Source organism: Amblyomma maculatum, chromosome 9 (genome assembly GCF_055883805.1).
Source record: "Amblyomma maculatum isolate TAMU_Amacu chromosome 9, ASM5588380v1, whole genome shotgun sequence".
Lineage (NCBI taxonomy): Eukaryota > Metazoa > Arthropoda > Arachnida > Ixodida > Ixodidae > Amblyomma > Amblyomma maculatum.
Window position 1 is genome coordinate 47,358,463 of NC_139352.1, and position 16,387 is coordinate 47,374,849.

Below are 16,387 nucleotides of genomic sequence, written 5' to 3' on the forward strand. Positions count from 1 at the left end.
GGTTTAGAGGGATGTGAGGTTACTGGTCTCTTACAATGGCGTTCTGCTCGACGGTGAAAACGCAGTTACAGGCATGTGGCCACGCTAACACGAAAGTTTTTTGACCGGCTTTCCCGCTCGCCGGCTGTTTGTCAGCATGTTTTTGATAAACGGTAACGGATAGCCAACCTTCGGCGCGATGCCAGTGGATCTCAATCGCCTTGCCGATGGCTGGCTTGAACTCGAGAGCGATCCAGGTATCTGCTAACATCCGAGCGCGGCAGCTGTAACCGACACATAAACATTGCGAGAATCAAACTCCTGTCTTCTTCGGTACGCTTGCAGGCTTGTTCACGCTTTTGCTGGAGGATTTCGGTGTGAAGGGTGTACAGGTGGACGAGATTTATGATCTCCAAAAGTCTATAGAAGGGTGAGCTCATTACTCCTGTCATCTGTCCTAAGCAATAACAAACGCGCGTCAACACAACAGGTAAATTGTATGATTGTTTCATATGGTCGCTTCGCAGGCCCGTCTACGGCTTTATATTCCTTTTCAAATGGATCGAAGAGAGAAGGTCCCGGAGAAAAGTTGTCGTGCAGGAGGAAAAGTTCGTAGAGAAAGAGGAAATTGTCAACTCGATCTTCTTTGCTCATCAGGTATGGCACAGACTTGCTGGTCAAAGTGACAGTTGTATGATACACCGACTTACCACTTTTCCCCTTGCAGATCGTTCCCAATTCCTGCGCAACGCATTCGCTATTGAGCATATTGCTCAATTGCTCCAAGATCTACCTGGGCTCGACTCTCACAAGGTTAAAAGAGTACACGAAAAACATGGATCCAGAGGTAAGAGCAGAAGAATCTGGTTCTTAATCTCGTTTACTAGTGTAAAGAGATCACAGTTATATTACTATTATTCTATATGTATGACAACAACATGCCGTTCTTGGAGTCCCTCGATTTTCGCGCTTTGCGGATTCAACGGCTGTCTCTGTTAACAAGACTTTTATTTTCTTGCCTTAAGAGTACTGAACTTCCTAGCTAAGTTGCCTCGAGTTTACCTTAAAGTTAAGTGTCCTCAATGCACAAAACAGGCTGCACAACCTAGCAGAGTCGTGCAATTTTATTAAATTATACTGTGGCTTAAATACTACCTCACTGTGAGATCATGCTGAATCAAGGTTAAATTGTAAATGGTTGAGGGGGGGCTAGAAGGAACGTACCTATACTGTTATGATACGACGGTCGAGGAGGAGCCTCATTCTATTAGCCACTATTTCCACAGGAGGATTTGTCTTCATATTTGGCCAATGAAAAGGAGCCAAACAAAGTGTTGCCAAGAATCCTATCATCCTGATTTCTCATGTACAGTATATTATTGTGTTCAATACTCGTCTGCCTCTCCCACTCCTGCATCCTTTACGGCATGCTTATAATTTCACATGATGTAATTTCATTTGGCAATTTGCCAATAAAATAGTTTTTGTACTATCACCTACTTAATTTGCATTCTAAATAGATCATGCTTTATGTAGATGGCTTACATGTGGCATAATGGGTATCAAGTTGGTAAAGCTTGCATAGCCCCAAATGTGCCCGTCAGAGCTGATGGACAGAAACAGACCAGGGCCCGTATTCCAAGTTTGCGTCGTTGTCGAAGTGTCACTATCTCACGTGACCTCGAATCATCTATTTGGTGGGAACGCCAGAACCGGAAAAGGTGGCAACATCACGTTCCGGTCTTTCCACCAATCAGATGACTCGAGGTCAGGGAGATAGCGACACTTTCGATAATGACGCAAACTCGGAATACGGGCCCTGGTCATCACGCAGGCTTTCACTGCGGTCCTGGTTCACAAACATGGAGGACGCTGTGACATTGGTTCAAGCCATCCATGCATACAGAACTTGTAATCAGGGTTTGCTTCATAGCAGGTTGTCTAAATATCACTCGAATTTCTAATGCGCTTTTGTCCCTTATGAAATAGGGTAGTAATTACTCATTAGCTTCCACCCGAGCATATTCATGCATATTCCACGAGGCAGCAGGACCCGCTGTGCCAGGCGGGAACGGGACAGCGAACCGCCGGCATTCAATCCTGCTGCCACGTAGAACTAACTGCGCGTGCTTGGCAGGCGTGTTGATGGTGTCTTCTTCTTTGCCGAGACGACGATGGCATGCCACAAGGCTGTATTAGAAAGCTGTGCAGCTTTCAAAGAAACTTTTTTTTTTTGATAATACTTTTGTCCTGGTCTCAGGATTGAACAGGATCACTGCTTTTTTAGCTTAGTTGTGTTACAAAGTAATTTAATCAAGACGACTGGAAGCAGGCAGGTTGAGGCTGAATCAAAGAATAATTTGAAATAATGGTTTTAATACAATATTCTTAGGGAAATCTCTATGCATACCTACATGGCTGCTGTCTTGTATTATTTTCCGTTTCTGTTGGCACAGAGCAAAGGATATGCGATTGGCAACACACCCGAACTGGCCAGGGCACATAACACACATGCCAAGCCAGAACCTCGGCAGCCTCAGGAGAAGCCCCATGGTGTTCCTATGGGTCGTACCATGGAAGCATTCCACTTCGTCAGCTATGTGCCCATTGACGGCCGCCTTTATGAGCTGGACGGTCTGAAGCCATTCCCCATTGACCATGGACCGTGGCAGTCCGGCCAGGACTGGACGGACAAGTTTCGCATGGCAAGAATGTTTTGTTTCTCAAAAGACACACTCGTGGTTAACGTTGCCTACTGTAAATTACATTGGTAATATCCAGATGTCACTTAGTTGTGGCCTATCATGTTAAGGATGTACAGATACCGAAATTTTAGCTTGTGTTCTTTATGACACCTCATATGAGTTTGTTGAGTATATGGCCACAAATAGTTGGCAACAACTATTTGTGGCCAGCATCATCGAAGTGCGGCTTTAATATCTGCAATTTTGAACATGGTGTAGTCAGCAGCAGCATGGTGTGGTTAGACTGGTTCAGAAATTGTCTGAGCTGCATTACGTGCTGTTAATTGTCATGATTAGTGTTAAAATGTGAAACAGTTTAGTGTTAGAAAGTGTGGTGAGATTGCTTTTTTTTTATATATATATATATTGCCAACATTTTACGTGCTACTGCTGATTGTGAAGTTAAGCAAGATGTCTATTTTGGTGATATTGAAGCCTTGGTACCATCTGTTAAGATTGGAAGTAAAATAGAAAGTCTCTAACATGTTCAGAAACTCAGCATTTTATTGTTAACAGGGACTCCTCAATGAGTTAAAGGTGCAAAGATAGTTATTGTCAGTGCTGGTATTCCTTCATAACAGGCAGTGGTTGATAAAATGGACGTGCACAGAAGTATAGTTTCATTAATACTTCAAAGTAGAAATTGTAAATGGTTTTACGCTAAAGCTCAACTTTGAAGCTTTGCCTAATTTCATTGTGTTGCGACAGGTCATCACGGAGCGGCTTGGTGGAGGGGATATTCGTTTCAACCTTATGGCTGTTGTCCCCGATAGAAGACAAGCATATGAACAGAAGCTGCGGACACTGAAAACAAACCGTGGCATTGTTCTGGAAGCCCTTCAGCAGATGGTAAATGCTGCTTGCATAGCAGTTTTGGTGCTATTTACGTGTTAATTAAAATGTTTTATGGCTGGTAGCTGTTGGAGGATATTGTTGGCTTCTTAGACCAAGAATACTGCAACTGAAGAACGAACAGAGTTTACTGATGTTTAAAGAGGGCCATAAAATAGTTGGTTTGTCTATTTGCCCAAACCTTACCACATTTTTGGCCAATTTTTATCCATTCTCTTTGTCCCAAACAAACTTTCAGTTAGTTTATGTCACAAATTTCGCAGAAAATTTTCTTTAGTTATTGAAAATGAAATTCCAATATCGACTGGTTTTCCTGAAGAAACTGATTCGCTGCATAGGGTAACTTGACCGAAGATAAAGTGCACGGGAAGACACACACAAGAAAAGAAAACACAGGACAGGCGCTTTTCTTCTCTTGTGTGTGTCTTCCCGTGCGCTTTATCTTCGGTCAAGTTACAATGCACCATCTAGCCCAACTTCAAGTTTTGTTAAGCTGCATAGGGTAGGAAAAGAAAAAAACGAATGGTGTGTAACATTATGGCATAAGGCATGGCAGGCTTTTTGAAGAGCTGTTTCTTTTTGTTTTTTTCGTTTCTGCTTAAAGGGACGGACACCAAAAGGAGAGGGAAGCTCTCATTGACAAAGAAGCACTAGCGTTGATAAAATGTTGCATAGGGCCCTCTTTAAGCTTGAAAAGCTTGGTGCAGAAATTTGGCGGCATCTAGAACCATTAGTCCGTTAGTCCCAACGACATTCATGGTACTGTGCCCAGCTGTAACCCAACGTGTGCTCTGCAGGTTCGGGACCAGCCGGCACTTGACGGTCACAACTATGCTAAGAGCCCCTTGATGGAGGCACACTCTCCTGCCCCCAGTTCAGGTTCCTCGAGCACGGACACGGCTTCGGAGGCTGGAAGCGCATTTAACTCTCCCGTGAGAGCGTCTCCGCCAGGTGCATCACCACCTCCGCAACCAGCAGCCTTGTCTCCGCAGCAACCCCAGCCTCAGCCACAGTCACAGCAACAGACACAGCAGCAGCCGTCATCGACACCACACCAGCCCTCGGGTAAGGAAGCCAGTGCTCCTTGGCTAAGCTTGCCGATAGTGCGTTGCCAACAGATCACAAATATTGAAACTTGGCAAGTGAGTGAATGCGCTGGAAACTGCCCCGTTTTCTGACACTCTGCAATTCACTTCTGCTGAACAATTTTTTATATCATAATGTTTAGTTTTCCGCCTGGCAGTGTAACTCTGTGGCCTCTACCTGTCTGCATTAGTAGGTCTAAAAGAAAGTTGCTTGTGTTACACTTGCTGAGTTGTAGTAAATTTGAAGCAAAACATACATCTTCCTCCAAGGGAAAAAAAGTAGTGATATTACAACAAAACTGGAAACGAACCTGTTCACTCGAAGAGCTGTATTGACGTGGCATTGGGAAGCACAATTTCGAATTCTGAAATATTCAGAGGCATCGTTAAACTTCGGAGGTTTTTCGCCCACTCCCCAGACTGAGGTTATAATTGTGCAATGGTATAATTGTGCTCCAGCACAACTGTTCCAAACGCTTCAGCTTTCTCGTTGGACATACCATAGGCTCGAACCGTGCCGCTTTATTAGGAGCAGTGTCAAATGAGTTTCTGGTTAAGATATACTGCGTTAGTGACACACACATTCATTAGAAACTCTTGAATATCCGCCTATAAAGCTATCTGTGCAAAAAGGACAGATTTTATAGTGAAAATGAGTAGTAGTAGGAGAAAAAGTCTTTTATACAACCAAAAATTACTGGCTGAGCATGTCAACTGTGTTGAGGCTTTGTGTACATATAGTCGACAGTTTGAAGAAATTTTGCCTCCTCGGGCATCAAGACCAAAACGAAATGCGCTCACTGACCATATTAAAGAAGGTGGAAGTGTGTCTTGGAGCTCATAAATGTTCCTTGTTCATAAGGAACTTTTATGGACCCCTTAAAACACCTGTATTGACTCTGAACAGTCAGTCCCAGCCTCTCTTACTCAATGAGTGAATGTATTTCTTAGTTACCTGAGAGTGATTGCAGTGATGGCGGAATGAGTTTTTCTCTCTCGCCACGGTGTGATATAGTGTCTGGTTGTTCGTTGCCTGGATGTGCATTTGGCCACAGGACAAGCCTTAACCTTGTTTTGTTCTCCACAGGTGCAACAGGTAGTGGCGAGATAGACCGGTTAGTCGTGGTGAGGCTTGGCGAGGAGCATCCGTTTGCACCGCATGACCTGCTGGCACTGCTCAAGACTGTCGAGGCTGAAATCAATGCCTGCGAGAGTGCGCTCAAGGATGAAGTTGACAAGCGCCGAAAATATGTTGTGAGTGCATTTTGCAAACGCCAATTCTTTGCACCTGTTCGGTTGTTTGTAATGCTCGTTGAAGTAGCGCAGCAAGTGTGCGTGTACTTAACATTTTGTTTCCGCTGTTCGCAAGCTTGGACCTGGTCCCACTCCTCCACACCTTTGGGCTCGGAGGCAGAACATGGTTTTCATTAGGCCCCAACGGTGGGCTACTGCTGTACACCAGTTGCATTGAAATCTCCTGCATGTGATCGCTCTTAATACTTTTCTTTATTCCTGGCCACCACCTTATTTTATTTGTTTATTAAATAAATAAACAAACAAGTTAAATAGTAATTGAGTATGGTAATCAAGGAAAGAATTACTAATTATCAAGAATTAAATACTACCCAATAATAATGAAAAGAATTCTAGGGGGCACTTTGAATTACTAAACTGTGATAAGGTGAACGCCTCTATCGCTCGGTGGTCCGGAGCCCTCCACTACGGCACCTCTTTCTCTCTGCTTTCACTTCAACCTTCGTGATGACCCTAAGCTACCAGCCAACATATAAAGCCCCGCTTTAACTGAGCTGTAAGAACCTACCTGCGTGGCCTAGGGATAATGTGAATGCAAGGGTTTTTGGTAGGCTGGTTGTGATATCACCTTCCTATATAAAAGGAGAGACCCGAGTTGGCAGCGCCTGCTCAATGTAATGCCGGGAAGCCCTCCGTCCATTTAGCGGTCGGTCATGTCAGCTGCCAACTACCTCTTCCAGCCTTTTGATGTAACGGATGGATTGTCACGGCGAGTATGAGCGAAGCTTTTGCCTTGAAAATGACCTCAATTAATGCATAATTGAGGTAAGGCATTTTTCTATGGCTTATAAGATTGTATTTCCTCGTGGATTTGGATAATAGTATGATCACGGAAACATTATAGGTTTGGATTTTGAAGACCTAGTGAAGAGTGATAGTAATCGCAGTGAAGGTAAGCTTCATGGCTGATTATCAGTTTTTGATAATATCTTCGATAGATACCACATGTACTTGCATAATTACCTCCCTTGACACACTTTTATTTTTGAGAATTGACTTCTTTATTATTATTATTATCTTTTTTTGTAGAGTGTCCCTCAATTTCATGTCGTCATTGCAGTCCGCAGCGCTGACCTCGCTGCACACCAATAACATCTCGATGTGTTATCTTTTTGACGAAATCTCCCGGGGTGTGACGCACGCGGCGAAGTTGACAGAGCACCAAGTTTTAGGCACTGTTTGCGGCTTTGTCCAGGGTGCAGAGCCAAGCGATGATATTACCTTTTTTTGTAGAGCATCCCTCAATTTCATGTCGTCGTTGCAGTCCGCAGCGCTGACCTCGCTGCACACCAATAACATCTCAATGTGTTTATCTTTATGACGAAATCTCCCGAGGTGTGACGCACGCGGCGAAGTTGACAGAGCACCAAGTTTTAGGCGCTATTTGCGGCTTTGTACAGGGTGCAGAGCCAAGCGATGACATTGCGACTTGTTTGTACGTGTTTCAGCGAAGCTTGCTCCTGGACACTGACAAAACAAAAAGTCCAATGCAGAGTGACAGATTGAAATATTTTGACGCTGTAATAAAAGTAAGTTCTGTGCTGTGTCTCATGCACAACATTTTGGAGCCTGTTTTGGATAATACTTTCTAATTATTGTGCCCACAATGATGGCAGTCCTCACTCTGGAAAAGTTTATATTGCGTTTCATTTTTAAAGTTAGAGTCATCAAATTAGCTTCCTCCGGGGTAACATAAACAGAGATTTGTGTTTATGCTCTCTGCATTCTGAAAAGTCAGCTCTTTGCCCCATAATTGCAGTAGTCTAGTCTGTTGTACATCACATTATTTATCTGATCTCAGTGTAAAGTCAACCTATTTAATAGCTATTGTTTATAACAGATTAATGTCAAACTTTGGTTCCCTCAGATTTAATGCGCTCTGATCCCGGGTTTTTCTTAATGATAAGTGATACCTATGTTGGTGTGAATATTGGTATTGTGCCATCGATCGTAGCAAGAATTTAAAAATATGTGCATTGGCTTTTAAAGCCACTGTTGCGTGACGTGATGCAAAAGGTAATGTATATAGTAATGCTTCCAACATTGTTGCGCTGAATATTCAACTTCTACTCGCAACATTTAACCGCACAAATTGCTAATGCTCTACTTTGGAATGCATTACCACAAATAAAGTGGACTGCCATGATGCTACGAGTGACTGAAGTGTATGGGAAACAGCTCAGGGTCAAGTTTGCCGCAAAAAGCTCAACTAAGCAACTTTTTGTGTGCATGTGAACAATATGTGCCTTGCTCGTGAATCATAGGCAGTGTTCGGTCTGCCTTATTGATTGGTAAGGTTGTAGCCCTGACAGACGACAGGTTTTCCTTGAAAAGAGCGATTAATGAAGCTCCTTGTACATATCTGTATTTGTGCGAAATGACTAAAGCAGTAACCGCATGAAGCGACAATCCCTGGCGATCCATTGCGTGACGCCGCCACCAGCGTCGTTGCACACCGCACAGAACGACGGGACTCGGCGACAGAGAGGTGTGTTTTCAGCGTTGCTTTGTTACCGCTGCCTCGTAGTCGGTCAAGGGGTGTACCGTTACGCTATATCCCGTTTCCAACACTAAACTGCATGAAGTACGATAAAACACAAATTAAATTTCTTGTAACCCATTGTATTTTAAAGGGACACAGCTCAGCAGTTCGCTACTATGCTGCGGTGCCGACTTGCATTGCAAGCAGTGATCTTCTCCTGCTCCTTTAAAAAATTAACCATATCTAGCCACACTAGCCTTTTGTTTTTCCTTTACTACCCTACCAAGCTTTTACTGAACTTTCTCAATGCGCTGTATATGCACGGATAAGACGAAGTGGGCGTCTGCAGGTTTTTCGCTCAAACCGGACTAGGAAAACAAACTTCACTCGCAAAAAAAAAAAGCCAGAATGGAAGTTGATTATCCCAAGATCTTCTGCGATTGGCTGTCTTGCGAGCTGCTTGCGGGCGACAAGAAATCCCATAATGTTATACATATGGAGTGACTTTTTCTTGGTTATTACATTGCAGAAACTCTGAGGCCGACTCGATGCTTCAGCTGACGTGTACGGGACATTCTTCACGTCCTACGCGAAGCCATATACGAGCCTGTCATCTTGGCTAAGCTCTATAAGTCACCAGAAACGTAGCTCCTGTTCTTTAAAAAAAAAAAACAAAAAAAAAAAAACACGCCAGAATGGAAGTTGATTATCCCAAGACCTTCTGCGATTGGCTGCCTCGCGAGCTGCTTGCGGGCGACACGCGAAATTTTCTAAAAACTTAGAACCTGAGCGACAATGCTTAGGCGGCCCTCAGCCTACCGCGCGCAGCGTGTCGCCGCGAATTGTCACCTCATAAGGTTAGCGTTTTATGATTTTGCTTTGCCCCTTATCCTCCCGTTCTCTTGCTTTTCGGAGTTCCTCAGAATGCAGTATGCCACCACAGTGGCTTTCAGGAAATTCGTTTCCAGGGCAATTCATTAATTTGTCATTGGGTATATTTTATTTTCTCAGCATGGCTCCATCCAATGCTGCCACTGTGTACGAAGGGCGAATATATTTTCCTGAACATCCCGACATTTCAGTAAAGGACTTTACATGACAGCAGTGATCTTGTTGCTCCAATTTCGCATTGAATTGAACCTAGTCTCTCTAGTTTCTGCTTGGCATCTTTCTTAAACAGGCAATGCATGCGTGAATGTGTACAAGCATTGAAGGCTGTGATACCTGGGGTACCCGAAATGAGTACTTCTTCTGTTCCTTTGGGCAGCTGAAGCCATCTCACAGATTATTGTTAGCTCCGCAGAGAAAATACCATCAGCATGTGAAAAGTGCCATCTGCTGTGGCATTGAATCCATTCTTAGCTGACGATGGTATACAAGATGAGTCCGGAACAGAAGCAAATGAACGACCTTCATTGTCCTTTAGCAAAGCTGCAACCAAGTTGTGGAAGCCTTACGAATAGTTCGTAGGCCTCTGTACGCTCAGAAGCACGTCTGTAAAAAGTCCATGCAAATCTCAGTCTGTGGTTTTGTCACTGCCACAGTGTTTCCAACCGTCCTTAATGACATTCCGATTGGGACCAACAAGCGCTTCACTCGAGTTGAAGATGGCACCACTTTTCCCGCAGGTGGACGACTGTCGACGAACGCACAACTACGACCAGTTCATCTGCACTTTCCTTTCCATGCTTGCCGAGCAAGGCAAGCTCGCAGACTTGGTCGAGCAGCAGCTTCAACCCAAGCGCCGTCTGCTGCCGAAGCAGCCAGACCGGAAGCGCCGGTCAAAGCCCAAGCGGCGACGCTGACGAGGCTTTTCAAAGTTTTTTTATATGTATTTCCTGTTTTGACCTCTGTACAGTCACCTGAATGAAATGCATGCGGCACTGCTGTTTCAATTTGCGTGTCCCAAGAACTGAGACATGCTAACCACACATAATAACGTCAGCGTGCTGAGGGATTTTGGTTGTCATATTAGGGAACCACCAAGCAGAAGACTAAGGGAGACAGTGCTTCTAATTAGTATCACAGCCTGGTCTCGCTGTGAACCTCTTGTGGCTGGGAATCAGCTTGCCCAACTGTGCATCCTTTTGACGACTTTGGGTTGTGCCTGGCGACTTCTGGCTTATGCCTTGTTTCTCTCTATTTTTTTTTTTTTTTGCCTGAGTTAATGCTGCGGACTGTATGTGTAACTTAAAAAAAGAAAGAAGGTAGGAAAGGCTGAAACTTTGTAAGTGAAATTTTTACATTCACAGCATTTATGTCAGGTCAGGGATAAATAAAAAAAATTAATGTAAAGTCATGTCCCTCTGCCCAACCACCTCGTCTCTTTTTTTCTTTTGCATGCTTACGTTCGTTTTGCATTGTCGGAACCCATCCATTTTTGGTAAAAGAAAAAAGAAATAGCTTTTTTTTTTTTGCCCTTCTTGTGACACGCAAATGGCAGCGGTGTCAGGCAGTGTGTACGCAGTCACGGGCAAAAGTTTACGTAATGCAGGTACGCAGAAAAAAATATATTCTGCATCATCTTGCTATCCCGGGTTAGCCGGTAATTTCTTCCATGGGAAGGAAGGTGTGCACCTGTCATGTTTTCTGGTCTTTGAGTGATTTGGTTCGCCTGATTGAACAGAAATGACTTTCCTATGAAGCGGATACCCTAAGCTTTTGTCGACAAATGTATGCAGCCTCTACCAGCCAGAAGTGCTGGTACCACCCAAATAAGGTAAAAAGTAAAAAAAAAAAGAAAAACTGAGCTAGCGGCGGCAATTTTTTCTTGCTGGCCGTACTTAGGTATGTCTGCGGGACGACAAACCTTGCATTTTCTTGTCACTGCATGTCGATACACGATTGCCTGACGTGCTTCTTTCCTACAAGCTTGTGTCGCTGAAGACTGAAAGCATAAATTTTTGCAATTAACTGGTTGAGGGGAAAAGTATTCGATTTATAAATAGTAGATAGCAATAACGATATGGGACACACCGCAGTGCCGCGGGCTGCTTAGTTGGCCAGACTGCAAACGTGTACGATGCTTTTCTTCAGATACGTCCGAGAACAGTAACAGTGTTGCTTCAAGTTTCAACTGTTCTTAAGCCTGTGAATCATGCCATTGCTTTTTCTCTTGGTGACAGTACAGTGTTGTTGTTCTTTCTGTTCTAAGCTGAATTTGGCTTTGCAATGATGGCTTGCGAGCATGGCGTTGACATTCTTTCTGGCAGGCGGTAAAGAAATCAGTAGTGTTTCGGCTGACTGCACGCTGCCACCACTCGTGACATGTTTGGCAGGGATGAGCACGGTAGGAGTGTACACCATCATGGAGATCGATGGTGGAACGCAGTGTGATCGTGTTAAGCAATGTACGCTACCAGACGACACTGACGAAGCACGGAATTTAGCTAAACGATTACCAAAAGCAAGCTTCAGTGAAGGGGAGAAAGGGATGAATTAGGGGCCTCAAGCGGGTATATTTTAAAATAATGTCAGACACGATAGCGATTTGGATGTATTTGTTTGCGCTGCACCGACGCACCCACCAGCCGGCAAACCATGTGTCTTCCTCCTTGGAGAAAATGAATCATTCGGGTCAATATTTTCCCCCGCGCATTAGCTTAAGCAGCAGATGGTTGAGAGACACCATACTTTCTGCCAGTGCATGAACACACGAAAGGATATTAGGAATGCCAGGGCATGGTGAGCTGAGATCGCATTTATAATCAGATTATTTGAGCAGTTACTCTTGCTTGGAATTGATAAGTTGATAAGCATAATGGCGTAGTGCGACATCTGACAAACATGCAATAGCCATGATCCGGAATTTTGAGAGAAAGGGTCTGCGCATGCTTCTTTTATTGCCCACCGTTTCTGCATCTGGTCTGAGCACAGTACAGTGTGCTCTCTGCCCTTGTTATCAAGCTTGCATTGTCGTCGTGCTTGTTGCTAATTGTACAAAGGGTAACCGCAATTGTCGGTACTGGACGCTAGTAAAGGTAGCCTCCGAAATAGCGCAGGTTTTGGAGGTAACAGTGAACAGAAAACACACAGCGCTACAGGACTTGTATGTTCAGCTGAGGCACGAGGGCATCTTTCTCGTGTCGCATTTGGCGACACTTCCGGCAGGGAAGCAGTGTATCTGAACCGACGACACGATTAGTCGCATTTCAGGCTCTTTCAAAGCCCACATCAATACCGAGTAGTGAATCGCAGTAGTCATGGCACTGACTGCACTTATTACTGAACCGGCATCATATCTTGTCTGGCAACCACCAAATTTTGACGAGTTCTTACTGGGCATTCATGGTTGTACACTTTGGTAGTAGCGACCTTTTGAATACTAACCGAACATCCGAATGAGGTGAACTGAGTGCTTATTGGAGCGAAAAAATAAATGCGATCGTTTAAAAAGCTGGCCAGGAAGCAAAAAGTGAAAGAAGTAGCTTGTAAATTCCTCTTTCAAATGAGAGCAATGTAAACCAACCTTGAAACAACGAAATATCGGCTAGGCCGCGAGCACCCGTTAACACGCTAGACACGGAGTTTTCCCCGCCGCTGTTGTCGCCCTTTTATATTGCTTTGTCCTGTGCCCCTCCAACATTGGTGTTGCAGTTCAGATTAAGTGTTATCGTAATACCCTCCCACCTTCCTGTTAGGTGGGAGAGGCTGCATTTATGCGGATCGGAGTTTGAACGAGAGTGCATTCCTAGCATTTATGCTTTGTTTTGCTCAGAGGTGATAGCAGCGGACTGTGTGTACATACAGCAATGATTTGGTCTTTATTGTCTTCTCTGGGCAGTGATACAGGGCCCTTGGATTTATGTGTCTGTGTGTGTTTATCTCATGAAAAAGAAGCGATGATTGGTCCCAGAAAAATGGATGGAATGTGAACGTTTGTTGTCCGCTTCTTCCTTGTCGCAAGGCGGTGTGACCCCGTCTTGTTCCTTCTATCCCTGCATTGCCGTGCATTTTTCTTTTTGTTCTTGTTGATGGTGTCGTCATATGTACAGAGTTGGCTGATGGCGATTGCAGGAGCGAATGTGACAGATGCTGCCCTGAGATCTCTCTCTCTTTAGACGGATGTCTCGTTGCTGTCCCTGAAAAAAAAAAAAAAAAGACAGTAACATTGGCAGAGAAAGACTTAGTTGAAAAGATGCATCGTTCAGAAACCAATAAAATAATATGTTGTTCGGAAGAACCCAAGTCCTGTTGTATGCTCAATGCACCATCATCCCACAACATTCTTTGAATACGTCCAGATTAAGTTCGTCTGTGCAAACAATATTTGAAGTTAAGCCTTTTCAGTAACACCCCCGCATGTGACAAGTGGCAAATGACTTCTTTAGAAGCGCTTCACTAGGCTAGGTGAAGCCAAGGTCACCGTGGCCGTGAGTTTGACCTTCAAATGATCTTCAAGTGTGACCTTGACCTAATTAAATGTAGGTTTTCAGGATTCCGTGGTGTCCACCCAAAAGTATACTGTGCCTTCCTTTCCCCAAAACCTAACTTAAACGGGGAGAGGCAGCCCTGTGTTGTGTGATGTGAGCGCACCTTAAAGGCCCCCAGTTAAATGCCCTGATGTTATAGTTTCTTTTATAGAGCCAGTGCAGTGCATCCAGACAGCGACACCACTCATAAGTTGTAACCAAACTCGCTTCCCCACTATCGAAAACACTTGTGGTGTAGCAACAACTTTCCTTTTACAACTGCTTTTGCTTGTTTCTTTAGCACACTGGGACATTGTCCTGCCTACCTGGCTGAAGGAGGTACTAGCTGTACAGCCATTCTTTCTTTCCTTCTTATTGGAAAACTAATTACTGGCACAAGGTTACCAGCTTGAGTTCTTGACTTTTTTTTTTTCCATCCCACTGAAGCCCTTTTTTTTAAAGTTTCAAAGTGCTAGACTGTCAAACATCTTCAGCCCTGCACCTCCATCGGCAGTGATTATGAAAAACAACAAGCAAACATGCCGAAGCTTTCAGCGATCTTAGCTGCGCTGATATTTGTTCATGTTGCAGAAAATGCAACTCATTGTTGCACACTACTGCGGTTACCCCTGTAACATGTGAGGCACAATTTCTTTGTGTCTGATGGGAAGGTAACTTGATGGTACAGTCGAACCTCGATATATCGAACACGGATATATCGAATTATTGATTATATCGAACACTTTCTATATCACGCGGAAAATCGCATGCATTTTTAATTTTTTATTTCGAACGGCGTCGGTTGCCAAATGGATAAATCGAACTCCGCCACCCCAAACCATGTGCACTCTGTTGACAGGAGGCGAGCTTTCCCTCAACGCCCTCGAAGATAGCGGCGGCGCGATGGGCGTTCCCGACTGCTGCGCACGATCGCTGCATACATCGGTCGCGTCGAGGGCACCATTTGAACGTAGCGGCGTATGCACGCGGCGGCTTGGCCGGGCTAGGGTGGCTAGCCTGATTTAGTTTGTCAACGACTAACTGCGTCTCGGCGCCGCCACTTGTGCTGCGCCAGTCGTTATCGTGTGTGGCCTAGGCAGCCTAGGTGGCCTAGGCCTGTCACGGCGTGGTCGGTGTTGTGATGGCTGCAAACGTGAAGAAGCGTACGACCCTGACATTTGCTGCGAAATTGGAAGTGATCTGCCGCGTTGAAAATGGTGAAAAAAAGTCAAGCGTCGCCGAAGCTTTCAGCATACCGAGGAGCACTTCGAGCACTCTGCTGAAAAACAAGAGTGACATAAAGGCCAAGGCGGAACAAAACCAGCACTCAGGCGTGCGGCGGGTGCGCAAAGCTGCCTTTGAAGACGTTGAGAAGGCACTGCACAAATGGTTCATCGACGCAAGGGCCCGGAATATTCCTGTATCGGGACCGATGATACAACAGAAGGCCAAGAACTTTGCGTTCATTCTCGGTGCCGAGAACTTCAATGCCAGTTTGAAGCAATTGAAGCAAGCTACGCTGCTACAGTACTTTAAGCCAAAAAATAAATACGTACTTTGTTTGAAACTTCGAGTATTTATTGCGCCACTGTGCCACGATTGGTTCATTGATTGATTTGTACTAGTTTTTGACGCGTTTTCTACGTGATTTTGTATATCGAATTCCGGCTATATCGAACTATTTTGCAATCACCGCGCTGTTCGATATATCGAGGTTCGACTGTAATAGGCCTGAGGCCTGAACGTTGCCGACGTGAAGCCAGCAATTTGTGCCATCTCGCTAGATATGTACTGTGTTTGTCTAAAGGATGATGTCCTGAAGTCATGCTAAAACGTTAACACCATCTGTGAAGTTTACGGCTTAGGAGAATAGTGAATAATTTAACATGGAGAGTGTGGATGAAATCTGAAGATGCCATCGCTAACTTGAGTACACCAGTAAGCACTGTCTGCGCTCTACTAAAGTCTGGAAACTATGGTTATCAGGTATGCAGTGTAGAAAGAAATTTGGATTGCCATTTTTTTTATTTCCATAGATTTTTACTTCCCATAAAGGTTACCTGCAAAGAACACTCCCAAATGGCAAACGACCTTGACTGGAATTTCCAGTATGGGGGCTTGACTGTACGTGCACAGATGTGTCGGCATTCCTAGCCTGTATGAAACCGCTCCCAGGTAATTCTCGACAGACAAGAGGTGAGTTTTTAGACAAATACTGGAACCGAAATCCCAAATTGCATTACATGCACCTCGGTAGCCTGGTGTGGTGCCATAATGGAGAGTTGATGAAATTTCATTAAAGTATGCAGCTCACAAAGGGCTATGATGCTAAAACGTGTGCATTCTGGTAGAAAGCCATGTCTTTTCTCGCTATATATCCAGACAGCCACACATAATCATTTTTCAGAATTATTAAACCAGCTATAGACAGGTATCATTAAAGCCACAGTTCTAGCCTACTTATAAAGTCTTCCTGGCCATCTGTGACTGCAAATGTCTCCAAGGCCATCGTCTAGGCAT

The 16,387-nt window shown here is 44.5% G+C and overlaps 2 protein-coding genes across 2 annotated transcripts in view; one reads left to right on the forward strand and one right to left on the reverse strand.

Annotated features, from left to right (window-relative positions):
• Positions 1 to 29: 29 nt before the first annotated feature.
• Positions 30 to 13,638, forward strand: caly (ubiquitin carboxyl-terminal hydrolase calypso). Its single transcript, XM_084578694.1, has 9 exons — positions 30 to 236; positions 325 to 409; positions 507 to 636; positions 707 to 826; positions 2,436 to 2,684; positions 3,432 to 3,572; positions 4,373 to 4,640; positions 5,748 to 5,914; positions 10,085 to 13,638. Exons 1-9 carry the CDS (start codon positions 179 to 181, stop codon positions 10,259 to 10,261), a joined length of 1,395 nt encoding a protein of 464 aa, XP_084434820.1. The 5' UTR covers positions 30 to 178; the 3' UTR covers positions 10,262 to 13,638.
• The window catches only part of stan (Protocadherin-like wing polarity protein stan), a 55,628-nt gene continuing 52,437 nt past the window's right edge, over positions 13,197 to 16,387 (reverse strand). Inside the window, exon 33 of the mRNA XM_084578693.1 lies at positions 13,197 to 13,537. Coding sequence (XP_084434819.1) covers positions 13,513 to 13,537 — 25 coding nt within the window. The 3' untranslated portion in view covers positions 13,197 to 13,512. The remainder of the gene's footprint in view (positions 13,538 to 16,387) is intronic.

Bases quoted from the DNA above. Each gene is read 5' to 3' on its own strand.
- caly (XM_084578694.1), top strand. From the start codon at position 179: ATGCCAGTGGATCTCAATCGCCTTGCCGATGGCTGGCTTGAACTCGAG. The intron at 4,641-5,747 runs GTAAGGAAGCCA...TGTTCTCCACAG, and splicing joins GACACCACACCAGCCCTCGG to GTGCAACAGGTAGTGGCGAG. The intron at 5,915-10,084 runs GTGAGTGCATTT...CTTTTCCCGCAG, and splicing joins ACAAGCGCCGAAAATATGTT to GTGGACGACTGTCGACGAAC.